Here is a 17,161-nt window from a genome sequence, read left to right on the forward strand (position 1 = left end):
TGATTGCCCACGGCTTTCTGATACAAGACAGACTGGTCCCATTACACTCTCTGGAGAGTCCAGTCCTTCAGGCTCAGATTCATTTCATACCCACAGTGATGTTTGCAGCTGAACACAATTAAATTAAGTAAATTAAGATAATAACAATAAGAATATATTGAACATGTGACAGAGTGGAGGAGTATTATGCAGAACATACACAAGAATACACTATTATCCCTCTTCTAACATGACTGTGGTTCATCACATAATATTGGCACCAGGTAAACATTAATATACTCTATACTTTAACTGCATGAGCAATAGGTCAAATAAATAGACACATCGTGTGTGACTGTGTTAGCCAGAGCCACACAAGAAAATGTCACTCCTTCAACCCAAATAAGCCATAACTGTACACAATTTAATTGTAATAATACTGAAAAACGTCAACATTGACCAAATTACTGAGTGATTTCAGAATTAAATTTGAAAATGACTCATGGTACTCACAGACTAACATTGTAAGGATGACGCTTTGACTATGAGCTTTCAATAAAAGGTCCAGTCAAATGACTTTTTTGTACAAAGTCGTTTATTATGCATAAATATGTAACAAACCCTAACAGTTTCCAAAGGCTGTACAAATATTTATTACACAGTTCAGGACTAAACTGCTTGTGGTTTATTCACAAATTGCTCTCATTCTATTACAACATGGTTGGAAACCCACTAATTGCATAGATAGAAAATAAGCACCGTCTTTGAAAAGTAAACCGATACTGTAAACGTTATTGGTTTATGTGGGTTAATAATAGCTCATCTGAAATAAAGCCTCGCATGTTTTCCGGTGTTTTGGACCCTCACAGGTTGATTTGTATTCAGTGCACTCTGGACTCAAACTGGCACAGTCTGTGCAGGTCTCTATTCACAAGGAAAACTCCTGCTAAAGAGCATCTTTTCAATATTTGCTGGGTCTCTGCCCACGTTACTGTTGTTGTTTTTTTACAGTGCACTTACATAAATAAAAGGTAACGATGTGCCATAAAATGATTTGTACGAAGCTTTTGGTCGAACAGCATAAAGGATGAAAAGTGATCCAAAAGAAGTTGGCGGCGAAATCAAATTACATCACACCGATTCTGAAAAGCAATTACAATCAGCAAAGACTGGTTTAAAAGCATATCCAATTTAGTACTACTGAGTATCATTGAGTGTGAGAGAACAGCCCATCTGCACATGAATCAATCAATCAGTTTATGACGGAGGTGAAATGACGTGAAAATGCTGCAGAAATATTATTCCTACTGATGAGGAAAGAAAAGTGGCTCAACAGACCATATATATAGAGATAGAGATAGAAAGAGAGACATGCTGGGCATTGGAGCCAGACGGGAACATAACAAAACAATTAGGCTTCATGGCATAACCTGATAAGCCATCTAATAATTCTACAGCGGGTGTCATGACAACAACGCTGAGTCCCCTGCTGCCTCCCACCTTCAAAATTATTCTCCGCTGTGATCCCATGAATACAGAGAGATGGACCGTGCCACGCACAGCCCGACTGAAGCACAACATAATGTCCTCTTGATAAGGAACGCTGCCTAATTGGTGGATTGAAATAATTTAATAACCAACCATGTCTCCGTAATTAGGTCTGGGCTGGCAGCACATTTATAATTTATTATTGTACACTGCTCGAGAGTTTCGAAATACCTCTCTCTTGAAATAAAATCCACGCACAATTAGATTTGAATAAATTGTCTAAAGCTAATACAAAACATACGAGCACGCGTTCATATCTCAACAAAAGTGATTAATATATTTCATAAAAAAATTACTACTTCTCTTACAATAATGTGATGCACATACATAAATTACACAGCTCTGACACTGAAAAAATACAGCAGTAAGGAAATAGCGTTCTTTATTCTATTGTTCTTTATTCTGGCCTTGCCTCACTGTTCTCCTCCTCATAATCTTACTTCAATTCTCACTGAATGGCAACAGCTACTTCACGGACTGTGGCAGCTGAATGAATGGAAATAAAGTCATTACATGAGTCATATTGAACAGCGCTGTTAAAAGGAATGATGTACAGTTACGGTGTTGAGTGAAAAAAAAATGGTGGTTTCTTTATATATACACATGCTGCGGACCCTGACAGAAAGCCATAAGTTTGTGCGTTTTAAATGTAATCAAAAACAAACCAAATGCCTTCAAGTGGCATTCCACTGACTACACACATAGAGTTCAGTTTACTCTCATCATGATTCGTACTGTAAGCTTGTGAAAACTGCTATAAATCAGTCTTCTGTGTCGTTGTGACATCATCACGGTTACATCATCACTTGGACATCACTTAATACAGACGGAGTTACAAAAATATTGCTTGTACCATGCAGGTAGAGTGTCTAATAGGAGGATCTGGATCTTGTGTTTGGGAACATCTGGCCAAGATACACTGAACTTATGTACAATTGATCATCCTTTTCTGGTGCCGATTGCCGTCTGTTAAAAAGCAACACATGGATACAGTGTGTCTAAATTACCATCATACATGCTTTCTTTGTTGTCCAAAAAGGGTGGTTCATTCAGCAGAAAACCTGTATGTACAATGCTATTTAGTCAGTATAACAAAAAGTTGTTTTTTTTTTAAACACATGGCAGCCACTTCTCCACCAACCAAACAAACGAGATCAGATCATATTCACATTTTCAGAGAGCAATGACGGCCTTGTATACTGTATATAAAAAACATATCTGGACTTTTTAAAACCTTTATCAGAAATTTACAATATCAGTATAACGACCTGCTTCGGTTCTTGGATGTCGTTTCTGTTCACCTGTCTCAATGAGCAGAAGACTAGCACTAGAAATGAGCTACTAGTAGCTCATTTTGATACAAATGGCCTTTACTTTTTGTTGAGATAACATATTTATTTCCACTATTTCTGAATGACCTCTAATTTTCCAATGATTTGTGTGTTTTTTTTAAACATTCTGTGGGTTAATGTCAGTTAAGCTATAGTTATAGCTCCAATATTCATCTTATGATCTTCTAAAATATATAATTTTTCTCTCGCCATGCAGACACATGACACCAGTGGTTCTCAAACATTTTATTTTCACAAGTACCACTTGTGAAAATATCGAGTTCTCGCAGTAACCCCATTATCACCAACGTTAAAATACAGCGGTGTTAATAGGTCGAGCAAAGTCAGCTACGGACTTTTCACAGGAAGTAGATTTAATCCCAATACGATAATTTACCCTCTCCTCTTCCTCACATATACTTCACACACTGAAATTAGATTAAGACAGAGCGAGAGATGAGGTGACTCTGGTCAGAATTCCTCAGCTCCACTCCGATCACATACCCTGGTGTATACACTAGAACAGTATTTCCGATTTTCCTGCAAGTACCACCAGAGGAACCTCACGTACCAATGGTGGTACATGTACCACAGTTTGAGAACACATTGCATGTGCCACCTTTAATCTGGCAGCATGGGAACATGAGAATATGGCTGTAGAGGGTAATTTAAGAGTGTGTGTTAATGGGTGGTCAATTTCTTTAATTTTCTGAAGCAGCCAGAATCTCAAACAGCCTCTCTGTTATTAGGTGTGTTGTGTTTTCCTCTTAATTCAAATGATTTTCTGCCGTGTAACTTAGCAGTTATTGCCGGGCTGTGTTATTCAAACTCATTATTGCAGACAGACAACCGATCATTAGTGGAGACGTCCTGGGAACTCAGAGCTGCATCGTCAGGGATGGGTTTGGAGCAGGATTAGGCCAATCTGACGAGAGACAGAGGAACGCAGAACTTATGATGAACAGATGTGCTTATATAAAGTAAAATGTGAGTTTCTAATGAAAGAACACTATGGTCAGAACATCAGTTTTGTGAGATGCATTTAGTTTTATTAAAACTTTGCACTAACGTAACACATTTCACAAGACGGTGCATCATGTTTCCATAACAAAACAGAATTAAAGGAATAATTGAGATCTATAACAAAACTTATAACAAATCGCAGCCCTAAAAATGACCACCTGCCAACGATCTTGCAACATTCAGTACCAAATGTAAAGTCACTCATCACTTACCAGTTTCCATCTCTACTTCCATGTTGCTGCATGTCAAATAAAAGACAGAAAGGAAAATCACGGTGTTGAGAAGCAGTGGATAACAGTTGAAAACACGGGTGTACGTGCGCGGCCACATGTACCGCCACTGCTTCACCATGCATAAAGAAGCGAGACACTCAAAGAAGCTCACGTTTACAAAAGATAACAATGAATTATTTAAATGCTCCCAGTTTATGAGGAGCAGTTATATAATGTCACTTTAAATAGTAAAGTTTGAGTTGTATGGGAGATTTCCTATTGGACTGGAGACCTTAGAGTTCATTAAAGCCCATTTCAGCTGAAGTTGAAGTCAATGACTAATTGCTTGGGTCATGAGCACTGTGTGTCCTTTTTCTATTTCTCAGACCTGTTCTCTGTTCTGACATTAATTAAAAACGATTCAGCTGGTTGCATCAGTTTTAGATTAACATTTAAAATATTCAGCACTGGTAGTGGCACCTATAGGCCGACTTATACCCAAGAGGAAGTGACATCTACTGCCACCTCCACATTCTCACTCTTAAAACACAGCTAAAGGCGAGAAGGAGTTGAGTTAATGACGTCTGTGAGAGCGAGACTCTGGATTGTTTTCAGTGCAGAGAAGACAGACTAACATATAACAGTCAGAGCTTTAAGACAAACAAACATCTTAAAGAAGAAACAAGCTTCTATGTGAACAATTGCAGAGTCGTGACAAAATATCTGGAGTGACAAGGAAAACAGCAATATTAAATATTTTTCAATGTTTTTAACATTGATTTAGCATTAATGCTAAATTTATATTATGACTATAGTGATTAACGCGAATTGAATGTTGTCTTGTTTTTAGGTAAATGAAAACTGGGAATGAACAAATCTTACAGCTGAATGGACCACCAGGCTAAACACACTAAACATTTAGACTGTTTTTGGGGATTAGGGGCAGAGGTAGCTCAGTGGTAGAGAGACTCAAAAGGTTGTGGGTTTGATATTCGGCTGCACTACTCTACATGCCAACGTGTCCTTGGGCAACACACTTAACACCACGTGCTGGCAGCGCGTGAGCGGGTATGAAAGATGAGCGATAGAAAAATGCAGCTTTGCATGGTCATCATTAAGACTTGAAAAGCGCTATATAAATACACACCATGTACTATGTTTCTGATAATGGTCATAATCACTGGATTGAATATCGAAAGACGAAATACATGAATTCCGTTCCCTTATGGAAGCAAAAATATGTGTTACACATCTGGAGTATTATGGTTCTGAAATGCCAAGATGATAATGCATCACCATAAATTGATTGGAAACAAATTAGAAGTTTAAAATGACCGTATTGGACTAGTAGATACAGGTATCGGTATTGAACACGACAAATCCAAATCAAGCCACCCTTAATTTTCTAGAAAACTGAGACCAGAACCGTCCTCTGCTGATCTACAGGTAGCAAACATGTGACATTAAATCCCTGTGATCCAGAAGCATCCATGTTTCAGGACAAATCTTATCCACGTCTCATAAAATGACACTTCAGAACTTGACAACCACGCTGACGGTCTGCTGCAACACTCTCAAAACCCTTCAGTGCTACCACCAGGATGTGAGATTTCACCGTTTCACCTTTTGCTCGACAGCCACCCACGCCGCAGGTCAGTGTTCCCTCGTCCCTGCTGAGAGCAGCCTCTTTGATGACCTGCCTTCCTGTTCTGATCTGATCTCCCTCCACACCCCAGTCTGCTTCCACACAACGCACTTCCAGTTCTGGCTGTGATGTCAGCCTCTTATTTACTCATTTTGCTTTAATAAAAGTTTTTTTTTAATGCTCAGCAAACAGATCTAATAGCTGCGAGCCAACGCAGCATAATGAGTTGCCATCACTTTAATGTTAGCCGCATCATCATCCTCCTGCTGCTGCTGCTCTTCTCTCTTCATATAATATGTGAAGCACACACACACACACACACACACACACACACACACGCGCGCACACGCACACGCACACGCACGTTATATGTGGAAATGAACAGTCTCTGGACTGTGAGTTGTACATTCTCAGCAGTTTGTGGTGCATGGATGAACATTATCAAAGACAGTGTGAGTATGTCGGTGCATGATATATCAAGTAGTTTTGTTGTAATAAAATATGATATGAAAAATAACATGTTCACTGAACAGGTCACCTAATAACGCTGCAGCCCAGTTAAAATTCAGAAAATCTACTGCAACCCACAGAAAAAAAAAAACCTTCAACCACAACTTTAATCAACACACATGAAAGCCGCCCACCATGCCCAGCGCTTTACTCCTGACAACGCTGTCAGCAGAGGTGGTGATTCTCTCTGCAGTCATTTTTCATAATGTGCTGTGACTCAGTTTTACCAGAGTGACCTTGCAAAGTTATACACTGAACATTTCTATACATTATGTCCTCTAATATAATCTGTATTAATTAAAAGTTAAAGCTCTGGGGGGGAAGATGTGTAAGCTATGCAGCTGTGTTTACACCAACAACCTCAGCTTTCTAAGCTGCACTCAATTTTAATTTAACTATATCTTTCATTCAAGCAGAATGTCCATTTGTATGAAACAGTTCAGCAATTCATTATGATTAATCATGGAATATATATATATAAAAAAGGAACTCGCTATAGGATCTTCCTGCATGAGTTTAGCTTGTTTTATCCAACAAAATAAAACTTTTCTTTTACACACACGTGCAGTCCCGAGTCAACGAAACACAGTGCTATTAGTTTCACGTTATTATGCACTAATACATAAAAAAGTCTGCATATTAATCTCAATATCTGTCAATAGACGCTGCAGTTTTAAGTGTTTGGCGTGTGAACAAATGAATTATTTATCCACAGTGCTCAGCAGATTTGCAGTCATAAGCAAAGGTTACCTTGAGAACGTGTCATCGAGTCCATCCTCCACGTCCTGTTAAGACGTAAACAATAATATTGAATCAATTCACACACTACTTACTCTCTTCTTTAACTCGTGTGCATTTACACTGATTTTTCTTTTATTTAAATCCACACTGATTACTTGTCATGACAACTGCGCAGTCCAATATTCATACACCAGTTTTCCATCTGTAAGGAGTAGAACACTCTAGTGATCTAGTCGTTTCAAAACTGACTAATGTGTACTATTTGATAAAAGATCCATCTTTTCAAGTAACATAAGAATCTGCAGGACAGACTGAAAAAGAGCAGTGCATTACACATCAAGTTTGTATTTAAATTCAATGATTTCTCCCACACACACATTTCAGTTTCGAATGATGTAACGTGGAATGGAACTGTGTGACTGACATCAGTCTGGAAAGAAAACATTCTAATGAGTATAGCATCACCTAGTGTTGAAAGTGTGTAAGTGAACAAACAGGCTGCAAAATAATTGACCAATGAATTTATCTTAACTAACTCAGTCAAGGTATATAATTACCTATATACACAAGTATATAAACAAGATTAAAGACTGCTTTTTCCTCAGGGTCGTTATAAAGTGGATTCAGGCTTTAGATGCACAAAATTGCCTCACATGTATGTTATTCTAACATCAGGCGTGGATTTAAAAAGTGAGAACTGGTCATTGGCAGATTATCACACGTAAAATATTTGGATTTAGATGAGATTAAAAAGGTGTGACCTACCCAGGAGTCATGTTTGATTGGTCGCCTTCGCGTGGGGTTGCTGCGAGGTGAGGGCAAGCTGATTGAGGCAGAGAAGAACGGCCTCCGGGGTTTCTCTTCCATCCCAGCAGGCTTGTGTTCCTCTGGATACGAGAAAGGTGGCAAGTGTGTGTGTGTGTGTGTGTGTGTGTGTGTGTGTGTGTGTGTGTGTGTGTGTGTGGGATAAGGTTGACAGGAAAAGCGATTGAAAATGCAGAGACAAGCAAACAGAAACAGGAGACAGGGAGATTAAGAACAACTCAAGACCACTGGCACTTACTGCACAACTTTCTCTGCAACAGGCAGAATTTATATTATGTCTGTATGTCTGAGTTACTCCCAAGGTCAGTGAAGCTTTCACATCAGATTTTCTCTCTGTCCTCGGGCCACTTTCACTGGTAGTGGAGAACATTTTAATTGAAAGAGACTGAGAAAATTGGGGCCTTAAGTACTGACAATCTGAAGAGATGATTAAATCGTTTGACCCCTGAGGAGTGGAAAATACTTTGACCTATAAATGTCATGGTGGCAGGAGAGAACACAAAATCTCCTGCTCCCCTGAAAAACTAATGAGGCTTGTGTGTGTGTGTTGTGTCAGTGAGGGTGTCGTGTCACACTGCAGAGTTACAGATGTAATTGTTGTCTTCACACTACGACTATAAAGGTAATTTTAAAGCATTTACCTTGTGATTCAGTGAATTAAAGCAGATCGGGTGCTGTATTTCTCCTAGAAATAATGTGGCTACTTTGTCTTAATCTGCAGTCCAATTGCTAATTTCAGAGATTGGAACATATAATAGTTTACATTTTCATACTCCTTCAAAGCAGGTCCTTTTTTAGCACCCTTACACAGTATTGTTGAAATGATGTAACTCCATATCATCCCATAATTGCAGGCCAGTTACAGTATTAACTTGTGCTATGGTCAGGCCAGTTACAGAAATCACATTCATCCATATTCATCATTAAAACAATCGCAATTTAAATGATTTAATTGAGACAAATTATTATCAGCTTCCTGAGAATAAGATGGAAGTTGTGTCAGAATTATCAAAAACTGTCTGACACGTGTGAAACCCCAAACATGACTAAAAGAATTATATTTCATTAAACTGTGTCTTTCTATTCCCTTACACTTGAATTTATGCTTAGAGGTACGGTCCATTTTAGTCGTAAAATAACATAAATATGTCATCTTGTCATCATAAAGACAAGTCTCTTGATGCTTACTGCTGAGTTACAGTTGACGTGTAGAGACACACTGTGGGTGGGGATAAAACAAACCTACCTGCTGGAAGACAGCGAGTGTCTGTCGTCTCCGTCTGTGTGTTGCCTGCTGCACAGGAACAGCAAGTCTTAACCTTCTTATTTTTGCCTGTAAAGACAAAAATAGTTTCAGAATGAAACTTGAGACAAACGTGGCAACTTAAATGTGTTAAATGTGGATCCCATAAAGAGTAGTTGTTGCCAAGTTTAAAAGCTAACAGGGATTGTCTTTTTAATCTTAACTTTATGTAGAGGAACTATACTTGTGTGTGTGTGTTAGTTATACAGATCAATGCAGAGAGTAAGATAAATGTTCAGTTAACTTACCTTCCTGAGCAACCTCCCAAAGATCTAGAGCTACTTTAAATGCCTGGGCCACCGTTAATGTCACAGCCTGAGCCTGAAGGGAGGGAAGCAGGAAAGAGAAACACAAAAGAATCAAAAATTGTGATTTCTTGTGAAAAGTTTTGTTTCTTATCCAATCTTCTGAAATCATTTGCTGTACATTTGAAATTTAAATTAAACCGTCTAATGGTTAATGTATCCAAAGTAGACAGACTGGTTTAATGTGAGATGCCGTTAAAGAGTCTGCCACAAGATGGAGCCATCTACATTCATGTTTCACAGGCAGTAAATCCCCAAATAAACGGATCCACCGACTTGCTCGAGTGAGCAGTCATGACATCAGACTAGATCCATACTTTATACAAGTGTGTGCAAACAAGGTGTGCTGCGCTCTTACAATCTTTTTCTTCTGGCAGAGAAACGCATGGCACTCCAACGTCTCATTAAATTGACTCTGCGAGACGTAAGCAAAGACCTTGTCCTGAGTTTTATCTGCCGTGCAGTAAGAGATTCTGAAAGAGAAGAGGGAGAAACACATCATGATGTCGGTCCACCTGACACTGTGCACTAATAATGGGAGAAACTTCATGTCATAAGGGAATATTGTACATGTAAAACAAAAAAAAAACAACATTTTAGCATGCTTTCTTTTATCAAAACATATTATGCAAAGCTACACTACACTACATCTAAATTTGGGCCATAACTTTGCTTTTCTACTCAGCCTCTTACATATGCATGAGCAAACCCACCACTGCAGTGGGAGAGCAGTGGTTATGAATATTATGTTGGAGCAGTGGAGCGGGACACACATAAGCAGCAGTCACATGCATGAGAGACACTTGAAGCTGGGACAGATCTCTTCAACGCTTCATCTTTTCAAAGACGGCGTAATGAAGGGAGGGAAAAATGTTGGAATCATTTCACTTCAGAGAGGATCAGGTGGTCAGATAATGTTATGATAATGGAGGCACAGGGACACGTTCAAAAAGTATTTTTCTGTATCACATCAGCAGCTTTACATGATGCATTGCAACTTCTGTATCAGATACAGAAAAATCCTCCCCTAGTGTGGGAACATTTTGCTGAAACCTGTGACTCTGCTGTCAGAGAAATTGGAAATGGTCTCCATTCACCGACAGTTACACTGAATCTCTCCTGGATCCAATATTCTGCTCAAATGTAGTGGTTTATAAATTCTGCAACAGCCTCCGCCTTGTGGTTTTCAAGCGTTATCTAAAACCAATCGAGATAGTCCACAAAGCCATTTCGCTTGCACATGTTCAGTGAGGCGATAAACATACAACCGATGATTTTCTTTGGCCTGATTCTATGCAAGCTATTAAAAGCGGTATTGATCACATTTCTCCTTAGGTCTGTCTTGAGGTTGTTTCCTTCCATGTAATAGAAGTGTAAATGAGTCCCAGTGAGTGATGCGGTTGACCTTTTTCACTTTAATTAAACATCCAGGCTTTAATGTAAGAAAAGATAAGTTTAAATTAGGTTTTAAATGTATTGTCTCTCAGTGCATGCTGTGGTCATCACTTTATGGATGGACTACAAGGTTGAAGACAGTGTTTAATAATTACTGGAAATGTAAAGAATACGTGTCTCATCTGCTAGCCAACTTCAAAAGGGGGAGTTCATTTATTTGATCAAACAACGAGCACAAACTCAGCAGCCTTTATGTCTCGCTCTCAGATTGTTTACTGGTTTGCACCACTGATGCATGACCCACATATCAATGCCCAGGACGCCCTGTGCATTCATTCTGATATCTGAGCCATAATTGCATTAAAATGAGCAGAGAAAAAAATGGATTGACCTATATTTAAGTTTAGAGGATTGATCAAACCAAAATATCATTTTACCTACTTTTTCACTTAGTCTCTGTTGATTTTTTTTCCCCCCTACTTATTTCATTAACACGAGTTCACACAATTACAAGTTGATGTGTCCGCTGTTTTTTATTTATTTTTTTATTTTTTTTTTTTTAATATCTGTATAGATTCTGGATTAATACTTATATAATACTACAGCATCTACTACTGTATTATTAAAGTGATATCTGCGATAAATGCAAGAGAACGGTGTTCCTGTCACCGAGTTATTGTTTTCAGAGATATTAGAGGCAATAAGAAACAGGAAAAGGAGAGGGAATTGTATGAAAGTTATATTTGTCAAAAAATCCGACTTTGTTTTGGATTTTTCTTCAATGCAGAGCCTGGGAATCTGCAGACTCGGCTTACTTTTAGTGCATTTCTCTAAATGGAGAACCCAGAGTTTCTGAGATACATTTTCACTCATGCCTTTAAACAAGAAATGCAATTTATTACCCACATGCAGCTGTGAGCATAACTGAAAAACGTGTAAACACTGAATTTCAGTTCACAGTGTATGTCCGATGAGCTGATATTTACAAATATGAGCATCAGCAAAAGAGTTTAAGTCGAAGTTATTGGGCAACATGGTGCAAGGATGGCGCACAATACGGGCATTGTGAAATTTGCAAATGCATCCTTCGTACAAGCACATTACAGTGCATATGAGACCCAGAGGATTGTTGCTAATATGACATATAATATGACATCCATGGGAAAATGCAGAGACACTTCATTGGAATGAATACACATGAAATGTTTCCTACTTTTGCCAGAGGCACATAATCTTCAAACAAATAAAAAAGGTGTCTATACACTTTTGTGCATGCCTATCATGCATTACACTAAACTACTGCGAGAAAAAGGAAAAAAAAAGTGACAAATAATATAAGCCTTGAGCTACAACAGAATGAAAGATAATTGACAGCATCAGAGTTTGCGCTGAGCTTGAACAACAGAGGCTGAGCTGTCAGGTTACATCATATCTCCAAAGAGACTCTGTGGATTGCACACCTTTGATCTGCTTGCTGCGTTGAGCACCAGTGTTTGCGAGGAGGGGTCAATGGAAAATACTCAATTATTTACAGTAAAGCCGGAAAATAACTACACACATCAAAGCCCCGAATTCTCTGTATACACTGGATAAAATAGCTACACTTTTTTTATGACAACAATGAAGTGCTTTTGTTCAACATTCAGCCATGGGTAGAATAATAAAAACAACATTCTGCTGTTGCGGCAGGGAGGCGGTTGTCATAACAATTCTGCAAAAGAGCAAAGTAGTCGACCACACGAACACAATAATGTAAAAGTAAAAATGAAGCATCACGTCCTGAATCCTCTGCTTCGAGCTCCACCGACACATCGCACAGTTCTAATGCACGTCAGAGCAGCGTGCATCGTTAGCAGGTGGAGTGTCTGTCAGTGTTTTATCTCCCCCTCCCCAATTCAAGTGTTGCACTGATTGATATGCAGGTTGGTCACAGAGGGCTCTTGTCAGAATATGAATCAGAAGCTCCAGTCCTGATGGAAGCTCAATGCCCTAACAGTGTTTGCTCACTGGGAGAGGTTTATTCAGAGGAGAAACAAGACAGGCTGCTAGATTGTATTGGATGTCAATACCCCAGATTTTTGATGCGATTACTTCCAGTCAATACAGGGAACTAAGTACAGTCTCTAGTCGTTTGCTGCTTTGATCAATCCAAAACAGCTTATTGTGTTGTTGAGGTCATTTAAAATACAGGAAGTCCGTCCGTCCATCCATTTTCTACCACTTTATCCTCTACATGAGGGTCGCGGAGGGTGCTGTGCCAATCCCAGCTGACATAGGGCGATAGGCCTATAATTTAGAGTGTCCTTTTACTGTATTTATCTAATCCCCCATTGCATGTTTTTGGACTGAGGGAGGAAACCGGAGAATCCAGAGAAAACCCACGCAGAAAGTAATTTTTCAAATCAAGAATGTAAAGTTTTAAATTGTGCAGTAAACTCGAATCCGAGGGCCACACGGTGGTGTTAGTGGTTTGCACTATCGCCTTGCAGCGAGAAGACCCGGGTTCGAGCCCCTTTCTGCATGGAGTTTGCATGTTCTCCCCGTGTGTGCGTGGGTTCTCTCCGGGTTCTCCGGCTTCCTCCCACAGTCCAAAATCATGCAATATGGGGATTAGGTAAACTGGACACTCTAAATTGACCACAGGAGTGAGTGTGAGAGTGAATGGTTGTTTGTCTCTATCTGTGTGTGGCCCTGTGATGGACTGGCGAACTGTCCAGGGTGTACCCCGCCTATCGCCCGATGTAGCTGAGATTGGCACAACACCCCCCACGACCCTCTGGTGGAGGATAAAGCGGTAGATGATGACTGACTCGAATCCAAACTTTACAGAAATACTTCAGGGTAACATCAGGGTATGGTTGTATACAGGGGTTATGTGTTGTCATTTTTGCCCAGCTTCCAGGCTTTATGCTAAGCTAAGCTCACAAGAACCATGCGGACATGAAAGTGGGATAGTATTTTTTTATGAACTGAATGTAATGTACTTTATTTCTATAGCCCTTTACAACTACCCACAGGTGACCGAAGTGCTTTATAAAATAAAATAATTACAGACACACAGCATTAAAAACACATGGTATAAAAAACTAATTCCTGAAACATAAACCAAAGGATGAAAGTACCAATTAAAAATAAAACTGCCACCACACTACTGGGTATTAAAAGCCATTCTGAATAAATATGTATTACGTTTGGATTTAATATTGAGACACTATGCTGGTTACATTAAATATTTATTAACTTCAATGACAGCTGAGCTTCTACATGTTGAATCACTGTATCAACATTGCATATGTGTATAGATCCAAGCTCAGTCACCTGAAGCGTGTGATATCATTACATTTTAAATGGGTTATGGATTTATGTGACATATACTTCCTCCAATACGTCAATAAAGGCAAGCTTTACTACAAAGATAGAATAATATTAAAACAGTCTATGTGATCTAGTCCTTGAACTAAATGTCTGGCAGCGGTATGAATTAAAGCGGCACTACTGGGTACATGTGGTCGCGTTGAAAGATCAAGCTCGAGATAACATAACGGGCGTCTGGTGCAGCAAATTACACCGTTAAGTGCACTGTCAAGTACAGAGGAGTGACTGTCAAGGCCACCGAATACAATCAGGTTGTGAATCTGTCAACACTTGAGCTCCACCGATAAATATGCTGTTGCGTTGTTTGTGTGTGAAAGAGAAAGTGTGCGTGTGCGTGTTTTCCTGTATTTGTTACCTCTTTAGGGACCTTAACACTGACCCTGTCCTTATGGAGACCAAAACCAGAACCTAATTTCTGAGGAACTGGTTAGGTTTAGGTCTAGGATTTGAATTGAGGTTGGGGATAATGGTTGGATTAGGTTGTGAATGAAAGGACAATGCAGTGTCCTAAGAAAAACAGCAGGACAAACCTGTGTGTGTGAGAAAGGAGTTAGGGTTTGTGGGTGAGGAGATTCATGGCTTGGAGAATCCTGTTACCTTTATTTCCAATGTCATGCACAAATACCTTCCTATCTATCATTCTAGCCATCGCAAAGCTATCCCTGAGGGAAATAGGCCAGCCTACAGTATGTGTGGATGCACAGTTAACTAAACATACCCACATACACACTGGTGCATCCAGGCGTGGACATGCATGTGCACAAATACATCCTGTATCCAACTCTTTTCCCCCCTTACTCATTAAATCTCATACACGCAGACCGATCTGATCCATTCTCTTGCATCTCCACTTTCTTTCTTTCACCCTTCACTTGGGTCTTAGCCAATAAATGGATTACGTGCAACAGAAAAATAAGATAAGAAAGGAACTTGAGGGAGGAGGTGGGGGTGGGGGTGTTTTAAAGGGGGATAAGTGAATCCTCAAACAACCCGAGCGCTCTATGTGGCCCCTCACTCGGCACCGTTACTCGGGAGGTATGAGCAAAGACTGGAAGTGTGAGCTTCAAAGTGAGCAATTAAGTCGTGGGCATTCCTGCATTCAGACTCGGAACCGTGTTAATAATAATATGAGAAGAAAGGAAGGATGTCTTACGCATCAATGAAGGGGAAAAGGGACGAGAAGGGGATGAGGAGGAGAGAAGAGGAGGAGTACATCAAAGATGGGGCTGATTCCCCTGGACAGTGGTCTGTTACCGCAGATAAGGTGGATCAAAAGGGGGATGGAGAACACACGTGGTGCTCATGTATGCACATTTGAACATCCTTTGTCTTTATGTAGCAGCCGGTTCTGTAATCACAGTCCAGCAGTATGATATTTAGACTGTAACCTTCAATGACACAAGGGCCGGTCGATATTACAGGCGACCATAAATAGCCAGACAATCACACCACAATCCATACACAAACACACACTTGATATAATGAAACCTATCACAAAAGGTTAGCCCAAGGAAAGAGACCCAATTCTAGTTTCCATGTGAAGGCATCAAATATAATGTAGAGTCTATATAATCTATATAATATCGAGTCACAACTGTACTGAGCAGAAAACTTTGGTTTAGTGCATGAAACAAGATCATAATAACATGGCGACAGAGAAAAGTGACCCAGATAGATGATATCAGCTTCCCCGTGAATAAAATGGAGCCTTTTTTTTGTTTTTGTGGCTCAATTTGTGAGGACCGAGTGCTGAACCATTTATTAAAAAGAATAAAAGATAGAACAGATAGCGGAAATCATTTAACAATCCTTTTAAGTAAACCCTTGACGAAATAATGCTCATAGATCCTTATCAAGTTAGGCTTTTACACACTGCAGTGACAAAAAGATATAGAGTTAGAGTCTACACTCACTGCATGTTACACATAAATGTTTCATTTTCAAGAAGCCAGTAGTGGGGTTCTCGTAATAAAATGCTGGCAAATTAATAAATCTGAGTGTGACATGTACGTGCAAAGCAATCTGTTTAACGGCTGTGAAGACGTGGGACTAAAAAAAAAACAAATTGTGAATATATGCTTCAACATTTCCACATATCAATGTCGTAGACGTTGAAAATTGTGCTGCGTGAGGGGAAACGGTGATCTGCTCGAGGTGATAGAGGTGGAGGAAAAGGCAGAATGTGTAGTGATGGACCGAGTGACAGATCAGCACTGACATGCAAATCACTCACCTGTATATGGAAACGTTCTCGATGAGGTCTGTAGTCTCCGTGTCTGTGATGACGATGCCTTTGGGTGACACCGTCAGTGTGACTTTGCGAAACTTCTTAGCGCTGGCTCTGGCCTGTGAATATGAAACAGAAACAAAACACACATTAAATGTGTGAGGGGGGGGGGGAAGCCTTACCTCGGGCACAGACAATTTGTGTCATTCTGACATTAACATGAGCCGATTTGATTTTTCATGAATGCTCAGATGTGACAGTAGCTGCAAGAGCAAAAACAAGCACCCTGTGAGAGTTGTCCCAGAAATGTGGGCAATTTATAAAACATGACAGAGGAGGAGGGGGAGGAAGGAAAAGGCTGCAATGAGTACTCGAGGTCGGGCTGGCTGCCACTGACTCACCCTGCCTGCTCTGCTCCATCTGGACCGTCAGAAAACACAGCCGTAGTGCTGAGCTTGCGATCTGTTCGAGCGCCAGCTGACAACGACAGTGACCTCCTTACCATGAAATGAATGCACGTTTAAATGATGTCAGGTAGAGGGACTCGGGGGAATAAAGAGAGGTTCAGGAAAGTATATTAAAGAAAACGATTCACGGAAAATGCATAAAATCATTCCGTGCGAGCTCTCCTTCACTTCTGCAGAAGCTGCACAAACACTGAAGAGACCCTGAGGCTGAACAGGGTAGGATCTTCAACAAAAACTAGGATTTCTCAAGGACTACAAGAATGGGGTCAAATTCT

The 17,161-nt window shown here is 39.9% G+C and overlaps 1 protein-coding gene across 1 annotated transcript in view; it reads right to left on the minus strand.

Annotated features, from left to right (window-relative positions):
- Window positions 1-1,905: 1,905 nt before the first annotated feature.
- si:dkey-71h2.2 (low density lipoprotein receptor adapter protein 1) overlaps window positions 1,906-17,161 on the minus strand; it is a 34,292-nt gene continuing 19,036 nt past the window's right edge. Inside the window, exons 3-10 of the mRNA XM_044049744.1 lie at window positions 16,426-16,538; window positions 9,781-9,895; window positions 9,366-9,438; window positions 9,061-9,147; window positions 7,755-7,876; window positions 6,999-7,033; window positions 4,094-4,119; window positions 1,906-3,783 (exon numbers count right to left, since the gene is read on the minus strand). Of these exons, the coding sequence (XP_043905679.1) occupies window positions 3,737-3,783; window positions 4,094-4,119; window positions 6,999-7,033; window positions 7,755-7,876; window positions 9,061-9,147; window positions 9,366-9,438; window positions 9,781-9,895; window positions 16,426-16,538 (618 nt within the window). The 3' untranslated portion in view covers window positions 1,906-3,736. The remainder of the gene's footprint in view (window positions 3,784-4,093; window positions 4,120-6,998; window positions 7,034-7,754; window positions 7,877-9,060; window positions 9,148-9,365; window positions 9,439-9,780; window positions 9,896-16,425; window positions 16,539-17,161) is intronic.

Source organism: Solea senegalensis, linkage group LG17 (genome assembly GCF_019176455.1).
Source record: "Solea senegalensis isolate Sse05_10M linkage group LG17, IFAPA_SoseM_1, whole genome shotgun sequence".
Classification (NCBI taxonomy): Eukaryota; Metazoa; Chordata; class Actinopteri; order Pleuronectiformes; family Soleidae; genus Solea; species Solea senegalensis.